This window comes from Heloderma suspectum, chromosome 2 (genome assembly GCF_057233095.1).
Source record: "Heloderma suspectum isolate Gila_16-S chromosome 2, 16-S_ref, whole genome shotgun sequence".
In the NCBI taxonomy this organism is placed as follows: domain Eukaryota; kingdom Metazoa; phylum Chordata; class Lepidosauria; order Squamata; family Helodermatidae; genus Heloderma; species Heloderma suspectum.
The window spans coordinates 303,823,796-303,846,590 of record NC_139459.1 but is presented as its reverse complement, the minus strand read 5'-3'; the positions used below and the strand labels follow the sequence as shown (position 1 = coordinate 303,846,590).

Sequence of the window (22,795 nt, the reverse complement as noted above, 5' to 3'; positions counted from 1 at the left end):
GATTTGGGGATGTGATAGTCTGCCTTTTGTGGATGCTTCACAGCAAGGTAGACTCTTGCCTACAAAAGTTCATGTGATTCACTGGTGAGTCTCCAAGTGGCCACAGCATTCCTTATCTCTTTTTAGCGACATAACGCTTGCAGGCCTATACTGCTGGAGGTTTGTCCTCTAAGCACACTGTCAAGTGGCCTGTCCTTACTTCGTAATGGGCCATGCTGGTCCTTATAGTTAGAGATTGCCTTAAAGGGCTTACAGCACATAGAAAGTTGCCTTATACAGAGTCATCAAACCATTGGTCTCTCTAGTCCAGTATTGTCAACACTGACTGGCAGTGGCTCTTCGGGGTTTCAGAGAAGACTTTCCCGCCCTACCCTTTCCAGTTGAAGATTGAACCTGGGACCCTCTGCATGCCAAGCATGTGCTCGACCACTGAGCTACAACCCCTTCCTTGTTAACAGCCCAACTATATGGGACATATAACAGAACAGTACCCATAATCTTTCCAGCACTATTATAGCCAGAGTGTAATCCTAAAAATAGAAGTGCAAGTCCTATATTATGGCAGACACATGTTGTCAAGGACCAGGATCCCAAGCCCTCTTTCTCAGAGGATCCTTACCCCTTGTCCTCTGAAGAACAGGCTCCAGAGTTAACAGTTCAGGGAGAAGATTTGGTCATGGAAAGGCATCTTGAAGCTTCCACCTCCCCAGGACCTAGTTCCCCCAGAAAGATCCCAGGGGCTGGCTTCCCTGCATCCAGAGAAGTTTGCCTTGCCATCTTTGGACTCTTGAGGGCCATGAAGACACCCACATGCCACAGCCACTTCCACATCACTGCAGCCTGAGGCCGCTAAAACAAGCCAGGCCCCTTGAAGAGACAAAGCCTCAGTTGGTGCAAAGCCATCCAACCTAAAGGCAGCCAAACGGCTACTTAAGGCTCAGTCTTGATCTGCTTCTTGCTGGAGCAACATACAGACAACTCTGTCTGGCCTCCAGCCTCACGCAGAGTTTTTCATGGTGCTGATCTCTTCCCAGCTTGCTTCCCTGGGAAATTTGACCCCTGCTAATACTCTGACCCATATCAGAACCCTGCAGCCTTTCCCTGCCGAAGTCCACGAAGGAAAACTTCTATACCATTTCCTTGCCTTAAGTCAGGCCCTACGAGACACCAGGCTTGTAAATATTAGAGAAAATTGTCTTATAGACCACCTTTAAAGATAGAACTTTCCCAAGGTGACATAAAAGATAAAACAATATGAAACAATAACATGTAATAAAAACAGTAATTATAAATAATATCAGCTGCCCCCCACCCCAGTTTTAAAGGCCAGCAAAGACATGCGGGTATTCAGAGTTTTCCTGAAGACCTGCAAAGAAGGATCCTGATGAACCCCGATGGAAGCCCATTATCCAAAAGGCCCTCTCCCTTGTCCTCAACAACCTAGCTGCCCTTGGCAGTGGGCAAATGAGAAGGGCTTCTGATGACCTCAGAGTGTAGGTCAGCTGTTATGGGTGAGTCTTCCACACTAGAGATGCTTACTTGCAACAACTCCTGGAATGTGGTGGCCTCATCCTTTTAATGTTGGTGTCAGGGTTTCCCTTATGACTTAGAACCCCTGAGCAACTCCTTAAGGATCTCTTGCCTCCTTAAGAGTCCCACCTTCCTTCTTTTAAACTTCCCCCTCCCAATAACGTTGGATTTACTCTGTAGATGTGGGGTGATTACCACTTCTGGCACCTGAGTGTTAACCTCAGCAGTTTACTGGTAAATTTAAAGCAAGCAATTTACAACTAAAGCTATTTACAGAATATAGCTAAGTGATACAAAAGGCATTTAGAGAAAATGAAAGTCTCAAAAATGCAAGTTCCTTTACCCTAGCTGCACTTAGACTTATCCAGGCTGCTTCTTCCTGCACTTTCCTCATGCTCTGGTCTTCCTCCCTCTCCCCTGACTCCCTCCCTTTTTATGCCCTGAAAGTACTGTTACAAACCTGAAGAAATGAAAGGAAGATGAAACCTAACCAAGGAAATGAAACTACTCCTCTCAGGGGATACCCCTTCCCAACAAAAAACCCCCCAGGCCTCTAGGCCTGACCTTTTTACCTTGCCTCTGTAGGCCTCAAACCTTCACAGTCAGTAATGAATGTTCTAGCATTTTAGTTTCAGAGTTGTCTTTGCAATCCTGTGCAAATCATAAGTTCAGGCTCTGCTGTTGCCTTTGATCTGGCAAGTAACGCGTATCAATTTCCACACAGACGGTCTACCAGAACTACCAGCGTATCAAAATCCAAGAGAGCCCTGGGAAAGTGGCAGCTGGTAGGCTCCCTCGCTCCAAGGATGCCATTTTACTAGCTGATCTGGTTGACAGCTGCAAGCCAGGAGATGAAATTGTAAGTATGATGTCAGGAAGGCAGGAGGAGAAGTTGAGGGAGGTTGTGGCATTCACAATAGTGTCTCAAAAATCAGACCCATTGCTAGAATTTGGGAAAGGAGTACTTACTATAGGGAATAAGACTGCCTTTGAAAGAAGTATGCACTGTGCAGTTTTCTGAAGTCTGTCAGAATGACAAACTGCAAGGTAGCGTGTGGTGTGTTTTTTGCACATTGCAACATGCAGCGGAAAGTGGAAACTTGTATCGCTTGTATATCAGTTTTTTCCTGCATGACCCCCTCGCCCAGTCTTGAGGTTGTCAGCTGCCAACCAAGCTTATATGGATTTTTTTTACTGTTAGAAACTTCAGAGGTTGTGCTAACATGTCTTAGAGAGCAATCCTATGGCCCCTAGACAGCATCTGGGGCACCCTAGGAAGGTGCAGATCACCTTCTCCCCAGCCGTAGACCGAGTTCCGAGTATGGAGGAGGAGAAGATCTGATCGTGGATTTTCCCTACCCCCAGCCACTGCAGAAAGCTACTCCTACGAGATTGCAACTGTGACCTCATAAGAGAAGTCGGAAAGGGCGAAAAGAGGGCGTGCGGAGGGGAGGGGAGGGGAGGGGAGGGGAGGGGCCAATGCAATATCCTTTAGGTTCTTCAGTCCCTGAAGCTTTTGGATTTTAAACGGAGGAATGGATGCAAAATCTCCTCCGTCCTCTCACCCTGCCTGGCTCTTGCCAGCAGGGCATATGATGGAAGGCTCCGATTTCTGAGCCTGCTCTCTATCAGGAGTGTAACCCATAGGATTGTGCCTTTATACTTTGTAAGTATTTTATTCTTTCCACGTGAATGATCAAAAACCAAATCTTGAGACCACTACATAGACCAATGGTGTTGACAAAACTGAAAGAGGTTCTTCAGACATTTAACTGCCTTTATAAACAGCACTGAATAAAATTAGCAGCTTTTTCCTTGAGCAGCTCAACAGTGTATATGACCTAAGGATGCCAGCTCAGATACATGTACTTGCAAAGCCTGACTGTGATTATCTTCTGTGGCTCCTGGAATTACAGGGAATTGCCCTAGTATCGATGACTAAAGAATGTATCTCTTTCTGTCCCTTCCAGGAGTTAACTGGAATATATCATAACAATTACGATGGTTCTTTGAACACTGCCAATGGGTTTCCAGTGTTTGCAACGGTGATCCTGGCCAACCACATTGCCAAGAAGGATAACAAGGTGGCCGTGGGGGAGCTCACAGATGAGGACATGAAGGTCATTATAGGCCTGTCCAAGGATGAGCAGATTGGAGAGAAAGTGAGTTTGGAACCCAAAATCCACCTTCGGCCTGTCTGTTTCTCAGTCCAGGGCAGGGAATGGGTTTCCCAACCTGATGCCCCCCAAATGTTTTGGAGTTCAACTCCCATGAGCTCCAGCTAGCATGGCCAATAGTCAGGAATGCTGGGAGTTGTAGTCCACAACATCTAGAGGGCATCAGGGTGGGGAAGGCTGAACTGAACAGTGAGAGATTACAGGACATAACCTGCCCCAGGACTAACAGTCCTGCCCAGGGGTGATTCCGGGGGGTAGCAGACACTCCCAGCAAACATTTTTCTGCTATCCCATTTTCTCCCCCAGCGTTCAGTCACAGTGTGCTTGTATTTCATGTGCCTAGCAAAATTCTTGTTCCCGTAATAATGGTCTTTGCCACCCAAACTGGTTATTCAGGAGTTGCCCCTGCCTCTTCCAAATTCAGGTAGCCTTTTTCTTAGTATGTACATGCAGGTGGAATGGCTACTGTGGTTCTCAAATGTTTTTTTAAAAATTAAGTGTGCTTAAGTATGCAGTTATTCCAAGCACAAAAAGATTGTAGGCTTGACGTGAACAAGAAGCTTCCCGGGCACAGAGCCCTTTCTGCAATGGGGGCTACTGACTGCTGTCTCCACTGAGTTCCTGGATAGCTCTGTGGTAGAGCCCCTGATTTGTATGCAGAAGATCCCAGGTTCGGTCCCCGGCATCTCTGGTTAGAATTGGAAATACTCCTGCCTGAAATCCTGCTGAGCCCCTGCCAGTCAGGGTGAACAGTTGAGCTAGAAAGAGCAATGGTCCAACTAGGCATAAGACAGCTTGCTATGTTCCTATCTTATTCTTTGTAATGTTACAGCAGTGAAAAGAAACACTGAGATTTCACTTGTGTGGCTGGAATACATTGTGCGCTCCCTGAGCCAGACACATTAGCGTGAGCTCACTATAACTGGAATACAAAGATAAGTACTAAGTTGTCTTCGGTACACAAGAACATAAGAAGAGCCATGCTGGATCAGCACAAGGGTCCATCTACAATTAGCAACCAGTTCTTCTCCATTATATAAGCAGTTAGCCATTGAGGTACCATCTCTGGGAGAAGCAAGGGCTTCTGTGGCTCTAGTGACTAAGAGCTTGGGATCAGAAAGCTTTGGGAAGGATTGGGGCAAGGCCTTCTTGGTGATGGCACCCCAGTTGTGGAATGCTCTCCCCAGCAAGGTTTGCCTGGCACCTACTTTATTGTCCATTTGGTGCCAGGCAAAGACCTTTTCTATTTTCCTGCACATTTAAAGATGCATTTTAATCCTGCTGACTGGGGTTTTTATGCTGCTTTTGTGGCTTTTCGCTGTGTGTGTGTCTGTGTGTGTGTGTGTATTGGTGTGTGTATTTACATTTCAGTGTGTTTGATTCTGTTTGTAAATGGATGCGTTGCATAACAATACTTATTATAAAACAAAATAAATAAAAAATGAGTGGGCTCCCTATTAAGAACTACTGTCAAAGTTTCGTAATAGTAACCTGGTTATATCTTAGTAAACACTGGAGCTGATGCAGGGTAATGTGGGGAAGGCTAACTAAGCCCCCCCCATCCCCTTTATACACCAGCATATACCCAAACATGTGCATGCGCTTGCTCTCTTCTCCCCCTGCATGGGGCAGTGGTGGTTGCTACTGCTTGTCAAGTGGAACAAGAGCTGCATCTTCAGGCATCTGAGAAGTTTTCCATTGTAACACAGTTATTTTCCGTGTGTGTGTGTGTGTGTGTGTGTGTGTGTGTGTGTGTGTGATGGCCATTTAGCAACAGGCTTGACCTTCTGCAAACTGCTGGTTTTGCTTTCAGATCTTTGCTAGCATTGCTCCTTCGATCTATGGCCATGAAGACATCAAAAGGGGCCTGGCCCTAGCCCTGTTTGGGGGAGAACCCAAAAATCCAGGTAAGCTGAAGTGCTAGTTATCCGAAGAAGCTCAATATTCAATATTGCTTTTACATGCAAGCCTTTACCTGCTGTAGAGAATGTCTCCATTGTGCTGTAGCTGCATTAGATCGGAGGGGGGAAGCTTCACTGAAATGGTTTGAAAAGACCTCTGCCTTCACTTTTGGTACAGTTCCCACATCTTCCCTTAATGAGGAGAAATATGTTAGTCCCCACATTGGGACTTTTATACGAGGAGCATAAAACCAGCTCCTACCTCTCCCCCCGCTCCTCCAGTGTTGCAACATATTTATTTGTTTGACTTGTACCTAGCCTTTCTACTAAAAGTGGCTCTCAAGGCGGCTGTCCTAAAATTCCCAGGGTTTACTCGAAATCTTGACCATATTAAGGAGCAAATCAGTTGCTTGGTGACGGATGCTTTTTTCCATTTAGAACATCCAGATGCATTGCTTTGCAGCTCTGTGTTCTGCTGGCCTGATTGCTCATCCTGTTAATAGAGAATGAAAGATTCTGTGGCTTGGGGGGGATGGGGGCATTAACCAAGTATGCCATTCTGCGTTCCATTTATCTTTTCTTTGTCTTAGCATATCACCTTCAATAATTGGTTGTTTCTCTACAGGGCAATTCCACATTTTAAAACACATGAATGCTGAGCTTTATTTTGTTTGATTATAACATTTTAATCCTGCCTTTCCTCCAAGGAGCTCCGGGAAGCACACATGGTCCTCTCCCCTCCCCCTTCATCCTCACAACAATCCTGTGAGGTAGGTTGGGCTGAGAGAATGTGACTGGCTCAAGATTATTACCCAGTGAGTTCCTTGGCTGAATGGAGGATCTGAGTCCAAGTCTCCCCAATCCTGTCTAACACTCTAAATCAGGGGTGGGCAACACACGGGCCACATGCGGCCTGTCCTCCTCTGCGTCCCTGCAATTAGCTTGTTTTCTGGCTGATTTTGGCCTTTCTAAGGCTCCATAGCAGTTTGGCAAACCGCCAGTTGTTTTGCCACTGTCGTGCTGAATTTGGCAGCAGAAGTGCAGCCTGCAGAGGAGTCCAGGGGCTGGAAATTGGCCCCTGGACTGTCTGTAGTTGCCCACCCTTGCTGTAAACACTATCCCACACTGACTGTAGCTTGAGTCACCTTTTAAAAAATCTTAAATGCTTTAGGAGGAAAACATAAGGTCCGTGGTGACATCAACGTCTTGCTTTGTGGAGATCCTGGAACGGCCAAGTCTCAGTTCCTCAAATATGTGGAGAAAGTGTCCAGCAGAGCCATCTTCACCACTGGCCAGGGGGCTTCCGCTGTTGGTCTGACTGCCTACGTGCAGAGGCATCCTGTGAGCAAGGAGTGGACCCTGGAGGCAGGAGCCCTGGTGCTGGCGGACAGGGGGGTTTGCTTGATAGACGAATTTGACAAGGTGAGCATTGATTTGGGCACATGGCAGAACTTGTCTCGAGGACTAAGGTGGGCTTCAAGCAGAGCAGCCAAGGCAGCTCAGCACAAGGCCTGTGAACCTGGTGACCAGGAAGGGAAGGCGGAAAAGGAACTGGGCTTGAGGCCTGTGGTCCTGTGACCGGGAAGCAAGGGAGACCTGTTCCATCACACAAAGTTGATGGATCAGTGACGTTGGGTAGCTTTTGCTCTTGAATTCTCTGGGGAAATCAGAAGAAGTTGGAGAGGGACTGTAGTTCAGTGGTAGGTCACGTGCTTTGCACACGGGTGGTTGTATGCAGTGTTAGTCCTATGTAACCCCACTTGAAATGAATGGGGCTTAAGTTAGACTAACAGTGGATGCAGCCCACCAGGCCCCAGCCTCAGTCCCTGGCACATCCAGTTAAAAAAAAGAAAGAAGGATCAGGTAGCACGTGTCGGGAAAGACCTGCCTGAGATCCTGAAGGGCCGCTGGCAATCGGAACACACAATATCCAGCTGGATGGAGTGCCCAAGGCTGTTCACACAACACACTAACCCACACTCAGTGGTTGAGTGTAGGTTGTTTTGAACCATGTGTTGTTTGTTGAACCGCTGTTAGCATGTTGTCTGAACGCAGCATGTTTTCCACAGGATAAGTTATTGTGTTGTCTGAATGCAGCCAGGGTAGCTTGTTAACCACCCTGAACAACCCAACAACAAACCACGGATTCTCAAGGTGCCTTGTTCAAGAAAATAAGCCATGCTGCATGGTTAACAAGCCACCCTGGCTGCATTCAGACCACACGCTAACCCACGGTTCAACAAACAACCTGTGGTTCAAAACAAGCCACACTCACCCACTGAGCATGGGTTAGTGTGTTGTGTGAACAGCCCCAGAGTCTGCCCTGCTGCCATATATATGATGCTTCCAATGATGCTTCCTGCCCTTGAAGATCCCTAAACAAGCACATGGTTCCACTTCTGCTTGCAGACATCTGGTGATGTCCTTTGAGTAGAAGCGTTTAGGGGCTGAGTTGGGTTGAAATGTGTTCATTGGGATTCTGCCTTATTGGTTGCATGAGCAAGGCTCGGCCAGCCAGAGCATGAATGTCTTTGTGATTCCTCAGATGACGGATCAGGACAGGACCAGCATCCATGAAGCCATGGAGCAGCAGAGCATCTCCATCTCAAAGGCTGGCATCGTCACCTCTCTGCAAGCTCGCTGCACTGTTATCGCTGCAGCCAACCCCATAGGTATGTGCTGATCGGTTCTTCATAATAACAAATGATCTTTTCAGTGCAATCCTATATGTGTTTTCTCAGAAGTAAAGTTACCTGGAAGTAAGCCCCACTGACTTCAGTGGGGCTTCTGAGTAGACATGTCTCTTTTCTGTAATCTCACTGCTGTGATCTCACTGCATCTCAAAGGCTGGCATCGTCACCTCTCTGCAAGCTCGCTGCACTGTTATCGCTGCTGTCAAACCCATAGGTATGTGCTGATGAACCACAGAAGGAAGAAGCTGTTGCTGTTCTACAATTGCTGTGCTACACAGTCTTGCTTTACTTCTCCCTATTCTTTGGATGTTCTGGGGAGGGGAGAAAGAAACTATGCCTGTAATCAGCAAGACAAAGAGAAGTCAATGCAAGGGAGAGGGGGAAAGCATTGGCTTTTTTTTTTTTTTTTGAAAGCTTGTGCTCAGCAGCCATTCTTTTTTTAATAAAAAAAATTATTAGCAATTTTCCAAATACAAAGACAAACCAACAAACAAACAATTTTGTTGTTAAGTCGTGTCCGACTCTTTGTGACCCCGTGGACCATAGCACGCCAGGCCTTCCTGTCCTCCGCTCTCTCCCGGAGTGTGCTCAGGTTCATATTCATTGCATTCCTGGAGTGTGCTCAAGTTCATATTCATTGCATTGGTGATGCTTTCTAGCCATCTCATCCTCTGCTGTCCCCTTCTCCTTTTGTCTTCAATCTTTCCCAGCATCAGGGTCTTTTCCAGTGAGTTTTCTCTTCGCGTTAGGTGGCACAAATATTTGAGCTTCAGCTTCAGTATCTGTCCTTCCAATGAACAGTCAGGGTTAATTTCCTTTAGGATTGACTGATTTGACCTCCTTGCAGTCCAGGGGACTCCTACGAGTCTTCTCCAGCACCACAGTTTGAAAGCATCAGTTCTTCAGCGCTCAGCCTTCCTTATAGTCCAGCTCTCACAGCCGTACGTTACTACTGGGAATACCATAGCTTTGATTATACAAACCTTGGTCAGCAAGGTGATGTCTCTGCTTCTTACTATGCTGTCTAGGTTTGCCATAGCTTTCCTCCCAAGGAGCAAGCGTCTTTTAATTTCATGGCTACAGTCACTGTCTGCGGTGATCTTGGAGTCCAAGAAAATAAAATCTGTCACTGCTTCCATTTCTTCCCCTTCTATATGCCAGGAAGTGATGGGGCCAGATGCCATGATTTTAGTTTTGTTAATGTTGAGTTTCAAACCAGCTTTTGTACTCTCCACTTTCACCCTCAACAAGAGGCTCTTTAGATCCGCTTTCTGCCATTAGGGTGGTATCGTCTGCGTATCTGAGGTTGTTGATAATTCTCCCGGCAGTCTTAATTCTGACCTGTGATTCATCTGACCCGGCGTTTCTCATGATGTACTCTGCTTATAAGTTAAATAAGCAGGGCGACAATATGTAGCCTTGTCGTACTCCTTTCCCAATTTTGAACCAATCGGTTATTCCATGTCCAGTTCTTACTGTTGCCTCTTGACCCTCGTACACGTTTCTCAGGAGACAGGTAAGGTGGTCTGGTACTCCCATCTCTTTAAGAATTTGCCACAGTTTGTTGTGATCCACACAATCAAAGGCTTTAGCATAGTCAGTGAAGCAGAAATAGACGTTTTTCTGGAATTCTCTTGCTTTCTCCATGATCCAGCTAATGTTGGCAATTTGATTTCATCACCTTTAAATCTAGTTCTTGACAGAGGATAGTACTTGTAGCTTTTTCCCTGTTTACTTTACAGACAAAAATATAAGTGGAATCTATTGGCTGCTTGGAGGTTTTCTTTATGGTTCTTCATAATAACAAATGATCTTTTCAGTGCAATCCTATACATGTTTACTCAGAAGTAAGTCACCTGGAAGTAAGGCCCACTGAGTTCAGTGGGTCTTCTGAGTAGACATGTAGTCTCTTTTCTATTATCTGAGAAAAGGCTGAGACAAATATTGCTACATGTGTCCCTGATTTGTGTATAAAATAAAATAATGCCATATTCTAAAAAAATCAGATATTTTGACTTTGCCTTTAGCTAATTTCAGGTTGTACATCAAGTTTTCTGCAACAGCTATTTGCCACAACTGCATGTGCCAAGACTTCAATGCTATAAGTTCTGCAGTTTTCCAACTCTTAGCTAATACCCTGCAAGCTGCCATCAGGATGAACACAAATGACTCCTTAATTAATTAATCTATGGGAGCAGCCGTTTCTAAACTGGTTTCTTCTCTTATTCTAGGTGGACGCTATGACCCCTCCTTGACTTTCTCGGAAAATGTTGATCTGACTGAGCCCATCATATCTCGATTTGATATCCTGTGTGTGGTCAGGGACATGGTGGATCCTGTTCAGGTATGAGCCTTTGCAGATTATTTCTTACCTGAGCAAGGCTTAAGGAAGGGCTACTGTCTTGCACAGTTAGTACAAGAGGAAGGGAGGTAGACAAGCAATCCCGCATCCCAACATCCATATGCTTAGCATCTGGGAGCTATCCAGTGTGTTTGCTGCTGGAGCAGGGGTGGCCGGTCCATATAGATGAACTAGATGGCTGCCTAGGGCACCACGTTAAGTGGGTGCCAAACCCGAGCAAAATAATTCAAATTCTAAAAATACAAATAAAATAACAATTATAATTAACATTTTAATGCATTTTTATTTGAAATCAGACTGAAATATCTATCTGTTGTGTACAAATCTATTCTGAAAATGTTGTGTCTCTATTTCATCTGATCTCAGAAACGTTGGTTGGACGGGCAGACAGAAAAACTGAACAATTATGCCTCTGTTTAAATAAATATGCTTAAACATCAAATGGAAAATAGGGGCAAAATGTTTCCCAGTTTACCAAAAAAACAGCCTAGATCTGCCTTTGGGGGTGGGGGCGCTGATTGCATAGTTCACCTATGGGGCCAGTCGCTGGCATCTAGTCTAGGACTGGGCCTGCCCCTGGCCGGGGGGAGCATGGATATGTTTCCTATGTGCAGCTACTTAGAAACATGGCCCAAGTCATGTCAAACTTTTCATCTATCTTCACACTGGGGTTGTGCATTCCCTTTCCTGCTGCAATGTGCGTTACCTTGTGTGACTCACTTGTGAACTGTCTTTGAGATTGCTGCTCAGTCAATGCCATGACTTCAGTGGCTGTTTTCTCTCTCTCTCTCTCTCTCTCTCTCTGTCTCTCCAATAACTTGTTGCAGGACGAGATGCTGGCTCGGTTTGTTGTCAGTAGCCACATCAAACATCACCCCAACAGCAAGGACCTTGTGAACGGAGACTCTCAAGAGATTATCCTCCCTAATACTTATGGTGTAGACCCCATCCCACAGGAGATCCTGAAGAAGTACATTATCTATGCAAAGGAAAAGGTCCACCCCAAACTCAATCAGATGGACCAGGACAAAGTGGCCAGGATGTACAGTGAACTCAGGAAAGAATCTATGGTAAGGCAGCACAGTAGGAAGCAAGAAATAGATAGGGCAGAGATCTTGCTACCTGAAGATCTTGGGACCTTATGCATGCTGCTGCCCCTCCCACTGAACAGGTGAAACGACTGGAGCTGTTACTTCCCAACCACTTGGCCCTCATGTATCTGTTTAAGAGTTCATTCAGTAAATCAGCAGGCCAAAGTGCTACTTGTCTCTGTGTGTTGCAATTTGTCTGTGTGCCAGCAGATGGTGCAGTGCCCCCTCGTTGTGGATGGATTTTGAATAGGGATGTACGAAAGGGACTTACCTTGTCCCGCAGCTTGCTTCGCGGTGGGGGGGAGGCGCTTCGCTTCTCCCCCCGAAGTTCAGGCGAGGGGGGGGAGGCGCCCCGCCTCGCCTGGCTGAAATTCAGCCCGGGGGGGAGGTGCCCCGCCTCACCCAGCTGAAATTCAGGCCGGGGAGAAGCGCCCTGTCTCCCCCGGCCGCGAAAGAAAAAGTGAAAAAAAAAAAAAAAAACAACCCGTGATAGGCTACGTAACGATTAACGTAGCCTATCACGGCTAGATTTCCAAAGTCAGCCATGATAGGCTACGTTAATCGTCACGTAGCCTATCACGGGTGACTTTGGGGGGGGAAAAAAGCGTACGCAAATGGCGGCGGCCCATGGGCGCCACCATTTGCGTTCCTTATTTTGGCACGTCTAGTCTACGTAAAGAGTTACGTAGACTACAGCGAAAATAAGGGAACGCTATTTGCGTTGCCCTTATTTTCGCCGTAGTCTACGTAAATCTTTACGTAGACTAGACGTGCCAAAATAAGGAACGCAAATGGCGGCGCCCATGGGCCGCCGCCATTTGCATACGCGCTTTTTTTTTTCCCAAAGTCACCCGTGATAGGCTACGTGACGATTTACGTAGCCTATCACTGCTGACTTTGGAAATCTAGACGTGATAGGCTACGTAAATCGTCACGTAGCCTATCACGGGTGTGTGTGTTTCTTTGTTTTTTTTACTTTTTTATTTTGTAATGGAGGCGGCGGCAGCCGGTCAGGAGACCGGCCGCCGCCCCCAACGAAACGCCACTGGGACCCGCCACCGGGAGGGACATTCAGCCACGGTAAGTCCCATCCCGGGGGGGGGGCGGGGGGCCGGCAGAGAATTTCCCCAACACTTTCGGGGGGCCGAATGCCTTGGCGCTCGGCCTCCCGAAGATTCGTGGAGAAATTCTCCGCCATCCCTAATATAGGGATGGACGAAAGTCCCTTACCTGGTCCTACAGCTTTTTTCGGGGTCGGGGGAGGCGCTCCGGTTCTCCCTCCGAAATTCTTGGCGGGTGGGGAGGCGCCCCGCCCCTCCCCACCGAAATTCTGGCCGGGGGGGAGGCGCCCCATCCTTCCCCGCCGAAATTCTGGCCGGGGGGGAGCGCCCCGTCTCCCTGGCCGCAAAAGAAAAAAGTAAAGTGTAAAAAAGAAAAAAAAACGTGATAGGCTACGTAAAGATTTACATAGCCTATCACGGCTAGATTTTCAAAGTCAGCCGTGATAGGCTACGTAAATCTTTACGTTGCCTATCACTTTTTTTTTTTACTTTACTTGGAAATGGTGGCGGCGGCAGCCGGTCGGAAGACCGGCCGCCGCCGAACTGCCGCCGGGACCTGCCGCTGCGACATTCGACAGGTAAGTGCCATCCGGGGGGGGGGGGGGGGGGGGCGGAGAATTTCCCCACCAATTTCGTGGAGAAATTCTCCGACATCCCTAATTTTGAACACTTAGGGCACAATCCTATGGATGTTTAGACAGATAAAGCTCCTACGACTGACTCCCAGCATGCTGGCTGGTGCATGCTGGGGGTTGTAGGACTTTTTTCTGTCTAAACATGCACAGGATTGCGCCCTTAAGCTTCTTTATCAGCTACCTTCCTATTTCCTGTGGGCTTTTGTGTGTTTTTTGCCAGTTTGGTTTTATGGGGTTTATTGGATTTATATGATCCCCGAGGTTGAAAAGCAGCCTGGCATGCTATGGTCCATGGAGTCACGAAGAGTCGGACACGACTTAACAACTGAACAACAGCAACAAGTTAATAAGCGTGTCATAATATAGGTCACTGGCACAAATGAAAGCTCTTTGCAGTCACCCACTCCTTTTTTTTCTTTTTTTCTTTCTGCAGGCAACCGGAAGTATCCCCATCACGGTGCGCCACATTGAGTCCATGATCCGAATGGCTGAGGCCCACGCCCGCATGCACCTGCGGGACTACGTGGTGGAAGACGATGTCAACATGGCCATCAGGGTCATGCTTGAGAGTTTCATTGACACGCAGAAGTTTAGTGTTATGAGGAGCATGCGGAAGGTATGCAGGGAGGTGTTTGTGTGGGCTGGGTAGTTTGGGGTTCTTTATTTATTTTAAAGGCATGCAGGATAAGTGGCAAGCACTACCAGAACTTCACTCTTGGCAGAGCAATAACGGATCTGCAGCAGCGGCTCTTTCTAGATTTTTATACCTGCGTGCACATGCCGTGTTGAAACGGCTAAGCAGGCTGAAGGACTGGAAACAACTGGGTTGCTAATTCCCCCAGATCCTTTGAAAAGGACCTTGCTCTAGGCAGCTTGCAAAGTAAACTTGAGTGCAGAATTGTTTAAATCGCAATAAAGCTCACATCCTAACAATGTTTTTACCTATCTCCTAAAAGATCTTAAGGTGTTTGGAGTTCCACAGCTGTGGGGCCACAATGAAGAAGGCCCTGCTCCTCACCCTCATAGCTCATGCCACTTCATGGGAATGGGATTTAGAGCAGGGCCTCTCCTGTAGATTTTCGTAACTGGCAAAGTTCATCTGGGAACAGGTGTTTCGAAGAGGGTGGCCTCAGGCTATTGACTAAAATAAGGGCACAATTCAGTGAGTCTTTCCTGTTTAGCCCTTTTTTAATATATGAAAGTTGATCTCTTTCACAAGCTACTCAGCTCACAGCTTTGAAAATCTTTTCTGGTTGCTGTGAATTAAATAATTGCTTAGATCTGGGAGAATGTGTGTCCCTAGCTGTCATAGCCTGGAGTTTGTAATTAATATATGTGCTTCAGCAACTTAATACCGGGTTAGGTACTCGGCGAGCTGTAATGGACCTTCCCTCGCTACTTAACTATTCAGTGGCAACATCTTTGAAGCGTCCAGTGTTTCCTTCCTTGGAAGGTTGAGAGTGAACCCCTGAAGGTGTGTTAACATGGGTCTGTTCTGAGGTTCTTGAAGCGGCCAGTGGGTAAATCCCTCTGCTTAAACCAGAATCGTCACTCTTTTGTTGACCTAAGGGGGCATTAGAATGTTCCTTGTTATTTTTTTCCCCTTTCAAAGTATTGGTGACTTCCTCTCAACCTTGCTTTCTGTTCTTCCTGTACAGACTTTTTCCCGGTACCTTTCCTTCAGGCGAGATAACAATGAGCTCTTGCTGTTCATTTTGAAACAGCTGGTATTGGAACAGGTGATGTATCAGAGGAATCGCTACGGGGCTCAGCAGGATACTATTGAGGTGCCAGAGAAAGACTTGGTTGATAAGGTACGGGGTATCTTTTCCCCCTACTATTGCATTGTGCTGAGATCCTAGGCTTGCCCATTCCATGGCTGTCTTAGATTTCCCCTTTTAAGCTTTGAACAAAATGGGCCGTGAGCAGCATTCGTTCATGAGTAGTAAAGAAAAGCATGAGATTCTAGAGCAGGGGGAAGGGTTTCCAGCTTCCATCTGCAACAGCTTCTTTGTATGTCACGCACATCCTGAAATTGATCCTTGAATGGAAAAGGAGCTAAGTATGCTCAGAGCGAGGAGGAGTATCACGCCAGCTACAGAGAAGCTGTGTTCATCTTGGCAGCATTAAATCCACATGGATAACAGCATAACCTCATCCAGGTGTTCCCATGTGAAACGAACGGGGGGATTGCACCCCTTCAAAGGTGCTGACAGATTAAGGGAGTCATCCTATGTGTGCTTAGACAAAAAAAGTCCTACGACTCCCAGATTCCCTCCAGCCAGCCAACTAGGCCTTTTTTCTGTGTAAACACATATAGGATTGCACCCTTAAGGCGCAATCCTATACATGTTTAGACAGAAAATCCTACAACTCCCAGCATGGCTGGCTGGAGAATGCTGGGAGTTATAGGACTTTTTTCTGTGTAAACATGCCTAGGATGGCTCCCTTAATCTAGTCTAAAGTGATCATGCATTCTCCGGGAAACAGCAGACAACGTTGTTATTAAATAGAACCTAAATGGGGGCTGTTCTGGGTGAATGTTGCAAGAGTGGCTTACTGATGCCACCCTTTCCAGACACTGTCTTATCCATATCTTGGTCCCAGTTCTTGCCAAATCTATGGCAGGATGTGGTAGGGAAGCTAAGAGGCTTCAGACCAGTCAGGTACATACTAAATCCTGACAAGACAAAAGCTGTGTGGATTGGTGGTTCCTGAGTCTGGGAATTGGGTAAGCGACCTGTCCTGGACAGGGTTGCACTCCCCCTGAAGGAGCAGGTGCGCAGCTTGGGAGTACTCGATCCATCCCTGTCACTGGAGCCCCAGGTGGACTCCGTGGCCTGGAGTACTTGGGCCCAGCTTCAGCTGATCCTGCAGCTGCAGCCTTTCCTGGACAGGGATAACCTAGCCATAGTAGTATATGTGCTGGTAACTTCCCAATTAGACTATTGCAGTGCACTTTACGTGGGGCTGCCCTTGAAGACGACTCGGAATTTGCAGCTGGTGCAACATGCAGCAGCTAGACTGCTGACCAGAACATCTCATAAAAATCATATAACACCAGTTTTGAAGGAATTGCACTGGCTATGAATATACGTCCAGTCAGAATTCAAGGTTTTGGTGATGACAGTTAAAGCCCTAAGCAGCTTGGGACCTCGATATCTGAGGGAGTGCCTCTCCCTACATATGCCTGCCCGAGGACTGAGACCTGTTGGAAGGGCCCTCCTCTGCGTCCCACCAGTGTAAGCTATACACCATGGTGGGATGTGGAAGAGGGCCTTCTCTGCTGTGGCATCCCAGTTGTGGAATGCCCTCCCCTTGGAGGTCTGATTGGCGCAGACGTTGATTTCATTTCAGCGTCAAGCAAAAACATGGCTTTTTACCAAAGCCTTTAGGGAAATGCATTCCCTAAAGTAGCACACTGTTTTAACTGTTTTATTGTTTTAGATTTTCTAATTGGTATTAGCTTGTTTAATGGTTTAATATGTTTTAGGTGTTTACACGATTTGTTGTTTTATACTGTTTAAATTGATTTTATCTGTATGCCGCCCTGAGATCTTAATGATATAGAGCAGGATACAAAGGTTTTAAATAAATAATACTGTTTGGTTTGGATTTGTACAGATAGCCTGTCTTCCTGTGGCTGCAATTGACTCTCTCTAATACTTGAATTCTCTTAAATAGTTGAAACTATGTAATGGCAAGAATAACATAACTGGGTGAACATAAGAGGAGCCCTGCTGGGGTCAGACCAAAGACCCTCCTAGTCAGATCAAAGACCCTCCATTTTCCCAACCAATGCAGGGCACGAGGCTATAGCTTTAGTATGCTACTGTTCCTCAGCAACTGGTATTCAGAGGCATGGTGCCTCTGATCCTGGAGATAGTGCATAGCCATGATGTATAGCAGCTATGAGCAGCATCCAGCTGTGTCATTCCGCTAGTGCAAATGATGTACTAGCGGAAAGTAGGTTCTGAACTATGTGCAAGAGGAGAATCCAACTGAAGTTATGTTTGCGCAAGCATGGTTTTGCAACCAGTTGTGCATTACGTTTGTGCAACGGAAAGATTCGGTGGAGCTCTGGTGGCACTGTTTGAGTTTGCGGAATAACACCATTGGATACTGCCCGTTGTTTATAAAATGAGGGCAGGTGCCAAGCAAACATGGTTACTGTGGCCCTACCAGCATGCCTAACTTTGTAGCATCAGTTTCTACTCTACTCCTGTATTTTGTGCTAGATGGATAGATATTCATGATAAAACCTGCTTGGGGCCTTAGCTCATGGGAAAGTCTGACAAGCGCTTCTCTTCTTGCAGGCTCGCCAGATCAACATCCACAACCTTTGTGCCTTCTATGACAGCGAGTTGTTCAAGATGAACAGATTCAGCCGTGATGTGAAACGGAAACTGATTGTTCAGGCGCTCTAAGGGCAGTGAATTCCCGAGTGGCTGCAGAGAATAAGAATGGGAACTGTGCCTCATCAAGCACTGCAGTGGCCTGCAAGCAGTTCCTAGGCCTCTCCTCCAAGTATCCCAGAAAAAAACTGGAAGCTCTGCTCTGCTGAAGGACTTGTAAATAGAATAGAATGGAGCTGAGTAATTTTAAATACCCAGAACTCCTGAGGTTAATTGCAGTAGCTGACTGAGCTTGTGTGATGAAACCCCAAAGGGATGGTTTCCTGCTGTTTGGAAATCTGAACTCATTTGGCAAAGCATTCAGCGGAGAATGTTGTCCAGCCTGGTTATTGGATCAGTTTAAACTTTGTAACTGGGAGCGATTTTGGATCATCTAAACACACAAGGGGAGTAGAAGAATGAGCTGTGGTTTCTTTCTCTTGATTTGCTTAAAACAGGGATGGGGCAACTTGTGCCTCTCCAGATGTTTTGGCCTACAACTCCCATAATCCCTTACCATTGGCTGTGGTGGCTAGTGCTGATGGGAGTTGTAGGCCAAAATACTCAGAGGGCCACAAGTTGCCCACCCCTGGTTTAGCATGTCCAAAGCTGAGCCCCTACATTTTTGCCACTGGGGGAGTTTGCATTGTTTCCAGATGTGGAGACAGCCCGTACTGTTCCACAGGGTCGTAGCGTGCAGGCTCAGCTTCAGACATCTAAACAAGCGGGAGAAGCAACTTCCAGCTGTGTCTTACACCTCTAAAGCTGCTCGCAAGTTCTGTGTTGTTGGTTCGTACATGGCTTAGTGGTTTGTGTATGAAAAGTTGAAACTGCCCATTTGTAGGCTGAATGAGACTGGCATTTTTTCCCTCCCAAAATTGCAGTATGTCTGGTAGTTTAAAAAAATACAGTGGGTTGGATCCAGATCCATTGTTCTGCCAGTGGGAGGATACCTCTCACGGAATGGGACTTCTGTCTCCTCTCCCCCCCCGCCCCACATGTGCCCTCCAAATCTGCTCCAAAGAGTTGGGGGACATGGATCTGGAACCAACCAATATTTTATAGGCCATTGTGTGTTTGCCCAGCAGGTGGCAGCATTTGGAAAGTTTTAACATGGAAAAATAAAGGTTTAAAAATCGCTATTTGCAAATAAAGGGCTTACTACTTAAGCTGTCGGTGGTGCCGTGGATATAACGCATGCTCTCCTTGGAATGGGGGACCTTATCGCATGGGCAGTGGCCCGTCTTTTGATCACTGCAGAGCGGTCTCTGTTTCAGGCAAATTGCGGATCTGCCCCTTCAGCATGTCTATAACCAGTCAAAGCCCCTCCTTGCCTTTTTGAATACTGAATTAGGAACACTTAAGCAAGGCAAAGCTGCATCTCTTAGGCCGACCCCTTCCGAACCATCAACTAGTGGCAGGAAACCACTGTCGGCCTTCTTGCAGGGTAAATTTGACTTCCTTGCCGTTCCATTTTTCGGAGTACTCTCTGAGCATTTTGTCTGTCTGTCTCCTGTTACATTAAGGGAAAATGGTTACAAGCCAGTCATGGCTTATGAGAATCGCAAATCCATTTCTCTGTCTGTTCTGGCTGGAAATCGCCGCTGTTCTGCTTTAGGTCAGCTCCTAGACCCAGACAGTAAGTGCTGCTTTGTGTTCCCCTCCAGGATTTTAATGAAAGGGGTCAAAATGTCAAGAGGGAGAACTCCCCACCAGCTGGTAAAAGCTCACGCCTCGGCCTCTTCCAGAAGCAAGTGGTATTCTGGAGGAATATTGGGGATGATCTCAGTGCCTGCTTTTTACATAATTGTTACCCGTCCTGAGCCTTTTGAGGATAAGACAGGACTAACTATCTAAATTGAAGACTGCAATGCTTCCTTGCTTCACTCTGCCAGTTGTGATGACAACTGGAGATTAGGCTCAAGAGCTAATGGTAATGCTGTCAGCTCTTTCATCTCCCTTTCTATTCCCATTTCTTTGCTTGCTTGCTCCGCCCAATCTCATCTGCTGTCAGCCAGCCCCTTTTAGTCCTTCCTCCTCCTGTTCCCGAGGGCAGGGCTCGAACCAGTGGGTACAGGGAAGCAGATTTCGGCTAAACATTAGGAGAAGCTTCCTAACAGTGCAGCTGTTCAACAATGGAACCGTCTGCCTTGAGGGTGGGGTGGTCTCTGCTTCTCTGAAGGATGGTAATTAAAAGCAGAAGCTCAACAGCCATCTATTGGGAATGCTGTAGCTGCACTGAGCACCCTATTGGGCTAGATGAGGAGCGAGCGGAAGGTCGATGGGCATATACTGGTAAATCTCTGGGTAGATCAGCAAGGGTCTCTGACTCCCAGTAGTTTAAGCATGGTTTAGCAACAACAAGATGACAATTTGCCCAGAAATTAGGCTGCTGAAATGAAAAACCAATTGGGATAATCAGGAGTGGTCTTTTGTGTGAAAGGACTGCAAGCGCAGTTCAGTTCTGATACAGAAACAAATTCCCAGGTTCAGAATGTGCTCAGAGGCACCCTATTTGTTTGTTTTTTAATTCTAAGTGCACCTTGCTCTGATTCATGAGTCTTGGGGTTCTAATAAAAACATAAACTAGATGTGACAAGCTTGAAGTCCTCCTATGGACTAGATGACCTCAGTGATCCCTTCCAACTCCGATTCTACTCCTACTTTGCCTTATCCTCTGTTCAAAACTATTTCTGATCCCCCACAGCCCAATCTATTCTCTGTGACTAGATGGCCTTTCTCTTATGCTAGGTTTGTAGTTCCAGTCTTTCTTTGTATCCCTGCTGTTTTATTTTACATTTCCTGGCCAGAGAATGGTCCCCTTGTGATTCTATACAGGATCTGCTCTGTCCACTTGTTGAGGTTGTTCACACAATATGACAACCCAGAATATGGGTTGAGTGGGTTGTTGTGTGAACCCGTAAGTACATAAAAAGAGCCACGCTGGATCAGACCAAAGATCAATCTAGTCCAGCATTCTGCTCACACGGTGGCCAACCAGCTGTCGACCAGGAATCCACAAGCAGGACAAGAGTGCAACAGCACCCTCCCATCCATGTTCCCCAACAACTGGTGTATATAGGCATGCTGCCTCTGATACTGGAGGTGGTAGTATCAGAGGATACTAACCATCAGGACTAGTAGCCATTGATAGCCTTCTCCAGGAATTTGTCTAATCCCTTTTTAAAGCCATCCAAATTGGTGGCCATCGCTACATCTTGTGGTAGCGAATTCCATAGTTCAACTATGCGCTGTGTGAAGAAGTACTTCCTTCTATATGTCCTGAATCTCCCACCAATTAGCTTCATGGAGTGACCCCAGGTCCTAATATGAGGGAGAAAAATGGCACCCTATCCACATTCTCCATACCATGCATAATTTTGTAGACCTCTATCATGTCTCCCCTTACCCTCCTTTTTTCCAAGCTAAACAATCCCAAGTGTTTTAACCTTCCCTCATACAGGAGTTGCAGCCTCTTGATCATTTTAGTTGCCCTTTTCTGCACTTTTTCCAGCTCGACAATATCTTTTTAAGGTGTGGTGATCTGAACTGTACACAGTATTCCAAGTATGGTTACACCATAGATTTATGTCTTTCTTGGTTGGTCACCGCTACCTCAGATACCATCAGATTATATTTGCAGTTGGAATTTTTTGCCCCAATGTGCATCACTTTATACTTGCTTACAGTGAACTGCAGCCTCACTAACAAACCGTGATTTGTTAGCCACAAACAGTCAACAAAAACAACCCAAGGTTTGTTGCTGTGTTGTGAAAACTTGAGTTTTCATGGTTAAGTCATGGTTTGTTAGCGTAGCTGCGTTCACACAACCCATGATTCAACAACAACTCATGATTCAACAACAACTCATGATTTAACAACAACCCATACTCCTGAGTTGTCATGTTCTGTGAACCCAGTCACTGAGGCCATTCAGACTTGATTTGCTGATAAAAGAAAGTTTTATGCATGAATGTAGGGATGTACAAGGATTCTGTTGACACTCAAAAATGGATGACACTGCCCCACTTGCAACCCTGAACACGACTGCAATTTTTGGAAAAAGCTCACACATTCTTGAGCTTGCAGTTGCATTCATGAAATGCGTCCTTTTTAAAAAGTGTGCACTTTAAAATGTGCATTGCTCAAAAAGGATGCATTTTCATGCTTTAATCAATGGGGGGGGAGCATACATTTGGGTGTGTTCTTGAAGAAATACACAGTTTTCCTGTTTTAAAAACCCCATATGCCAGCGTTTGCGAGTGAGAACGAGACAAAACAAGCACTGGTGTAGGAAAAGGAGAGCTTCAATAAGCTTGAAAACTGCTCATTCACCCGTCTGTAGAATTTAATGGAAACTTTAGGAAGGTTTCTTGAAAGGTAACCTTATACATAGTGCAATATGGCCTAGGCAGCACTGCACCAAAGGAGTTCTAATCCCATCTTCCTGTACAGCATCTAGCACCCACTTCGTTATGGGTTTAACGTTAATGGTAGTTGTTCTCTTATCCTCAATCTTCCAGAGTGCTCAACATGGCAAGCTGCCTTGTCTACACTAATAAAATATTTAATAGAATATCTATTCTTTTCTGTGCTGCAGTAGGCAAATGCTTTCTCTGGAAAGACTGAAAGTACTACCCAGGATATTAAGTGATTGCATCTGCATTATAATTGGCTCTTGGCTTTACTGATGGTTACTAAAAATGACAGGAGCGATTTGCTGTGTTTGCTAGAGTGGCTGGGTTCTCTCTACCCATCGACACACACACCCCCAACTTGCTTTCATGGTACAATGAAGTACTAAATAATTGGCAAGGGTGTTTGAACCTAGAGCTCTTTATCTGCTATCTCGAATTTAAAGGGCAGGTTTGGTGGCTCAAGAGTTTGCCACCCTTGACTAGCATGGAAGCTATATTGTACATCCTTGGGGAACAAAAGGTTGTGTGCATAT

General features: G+C 46.3%; 1 protein-coding gene across 1 annotated transcript in view; it reads left to right on the top strand.

Moving 5' to 3' along the window:
- Window positions 1-19,017, top strand: part of MCM2 (minichromosome maintenance complex component 2) — a 29,211-nt gene extending 10,194 nt beyond the window's left edge. Inside the window, exons 7-16 of the mRNA XM_084840176.1 lie at window positions 2,255-2,389; window positions 3,501-3,692; window positions 5,521-5,614; window positions 6,780-7,030; window positions 8,154-8,280; window positions 10,533-10,645; window positions 11,491-11,733; window positions 13,884-14,066; window positions 15,109-15,264; window positions 17,767-19,017. Of these exons, the coding sequence (XP_084696302.1) occupies window positions 2,255-2,389; window positions 3,501-3,692; window positions 5,521-5,614; window positions 6,780-7,030; window positions 8,154-8,280; window positions 10,533-10,645; window positions 11,491-11,733; window positions 13,884-14,066; window positions 15,109-15,264; window positions 17,767-17,877 (1,605 nt within the window). The 3' untranslated portion in view covers window positions 17,878-19,017. The remainder of the gene's footprint in view (window positions 1-2,254; window positions 2,390-3,500; window positions 3,693-5,520; window positions 5,615-6,779; window positions 7,031-8,153; window positions 8,281-10,532; window positions 10,646-11,490; window positions 11,734-13,883; window positions 14,067-15,108; window positions 15,265-17,766) is intronic.
- Window positions 19,018-22,795: the final 3,778 nt, after the last annotated feature.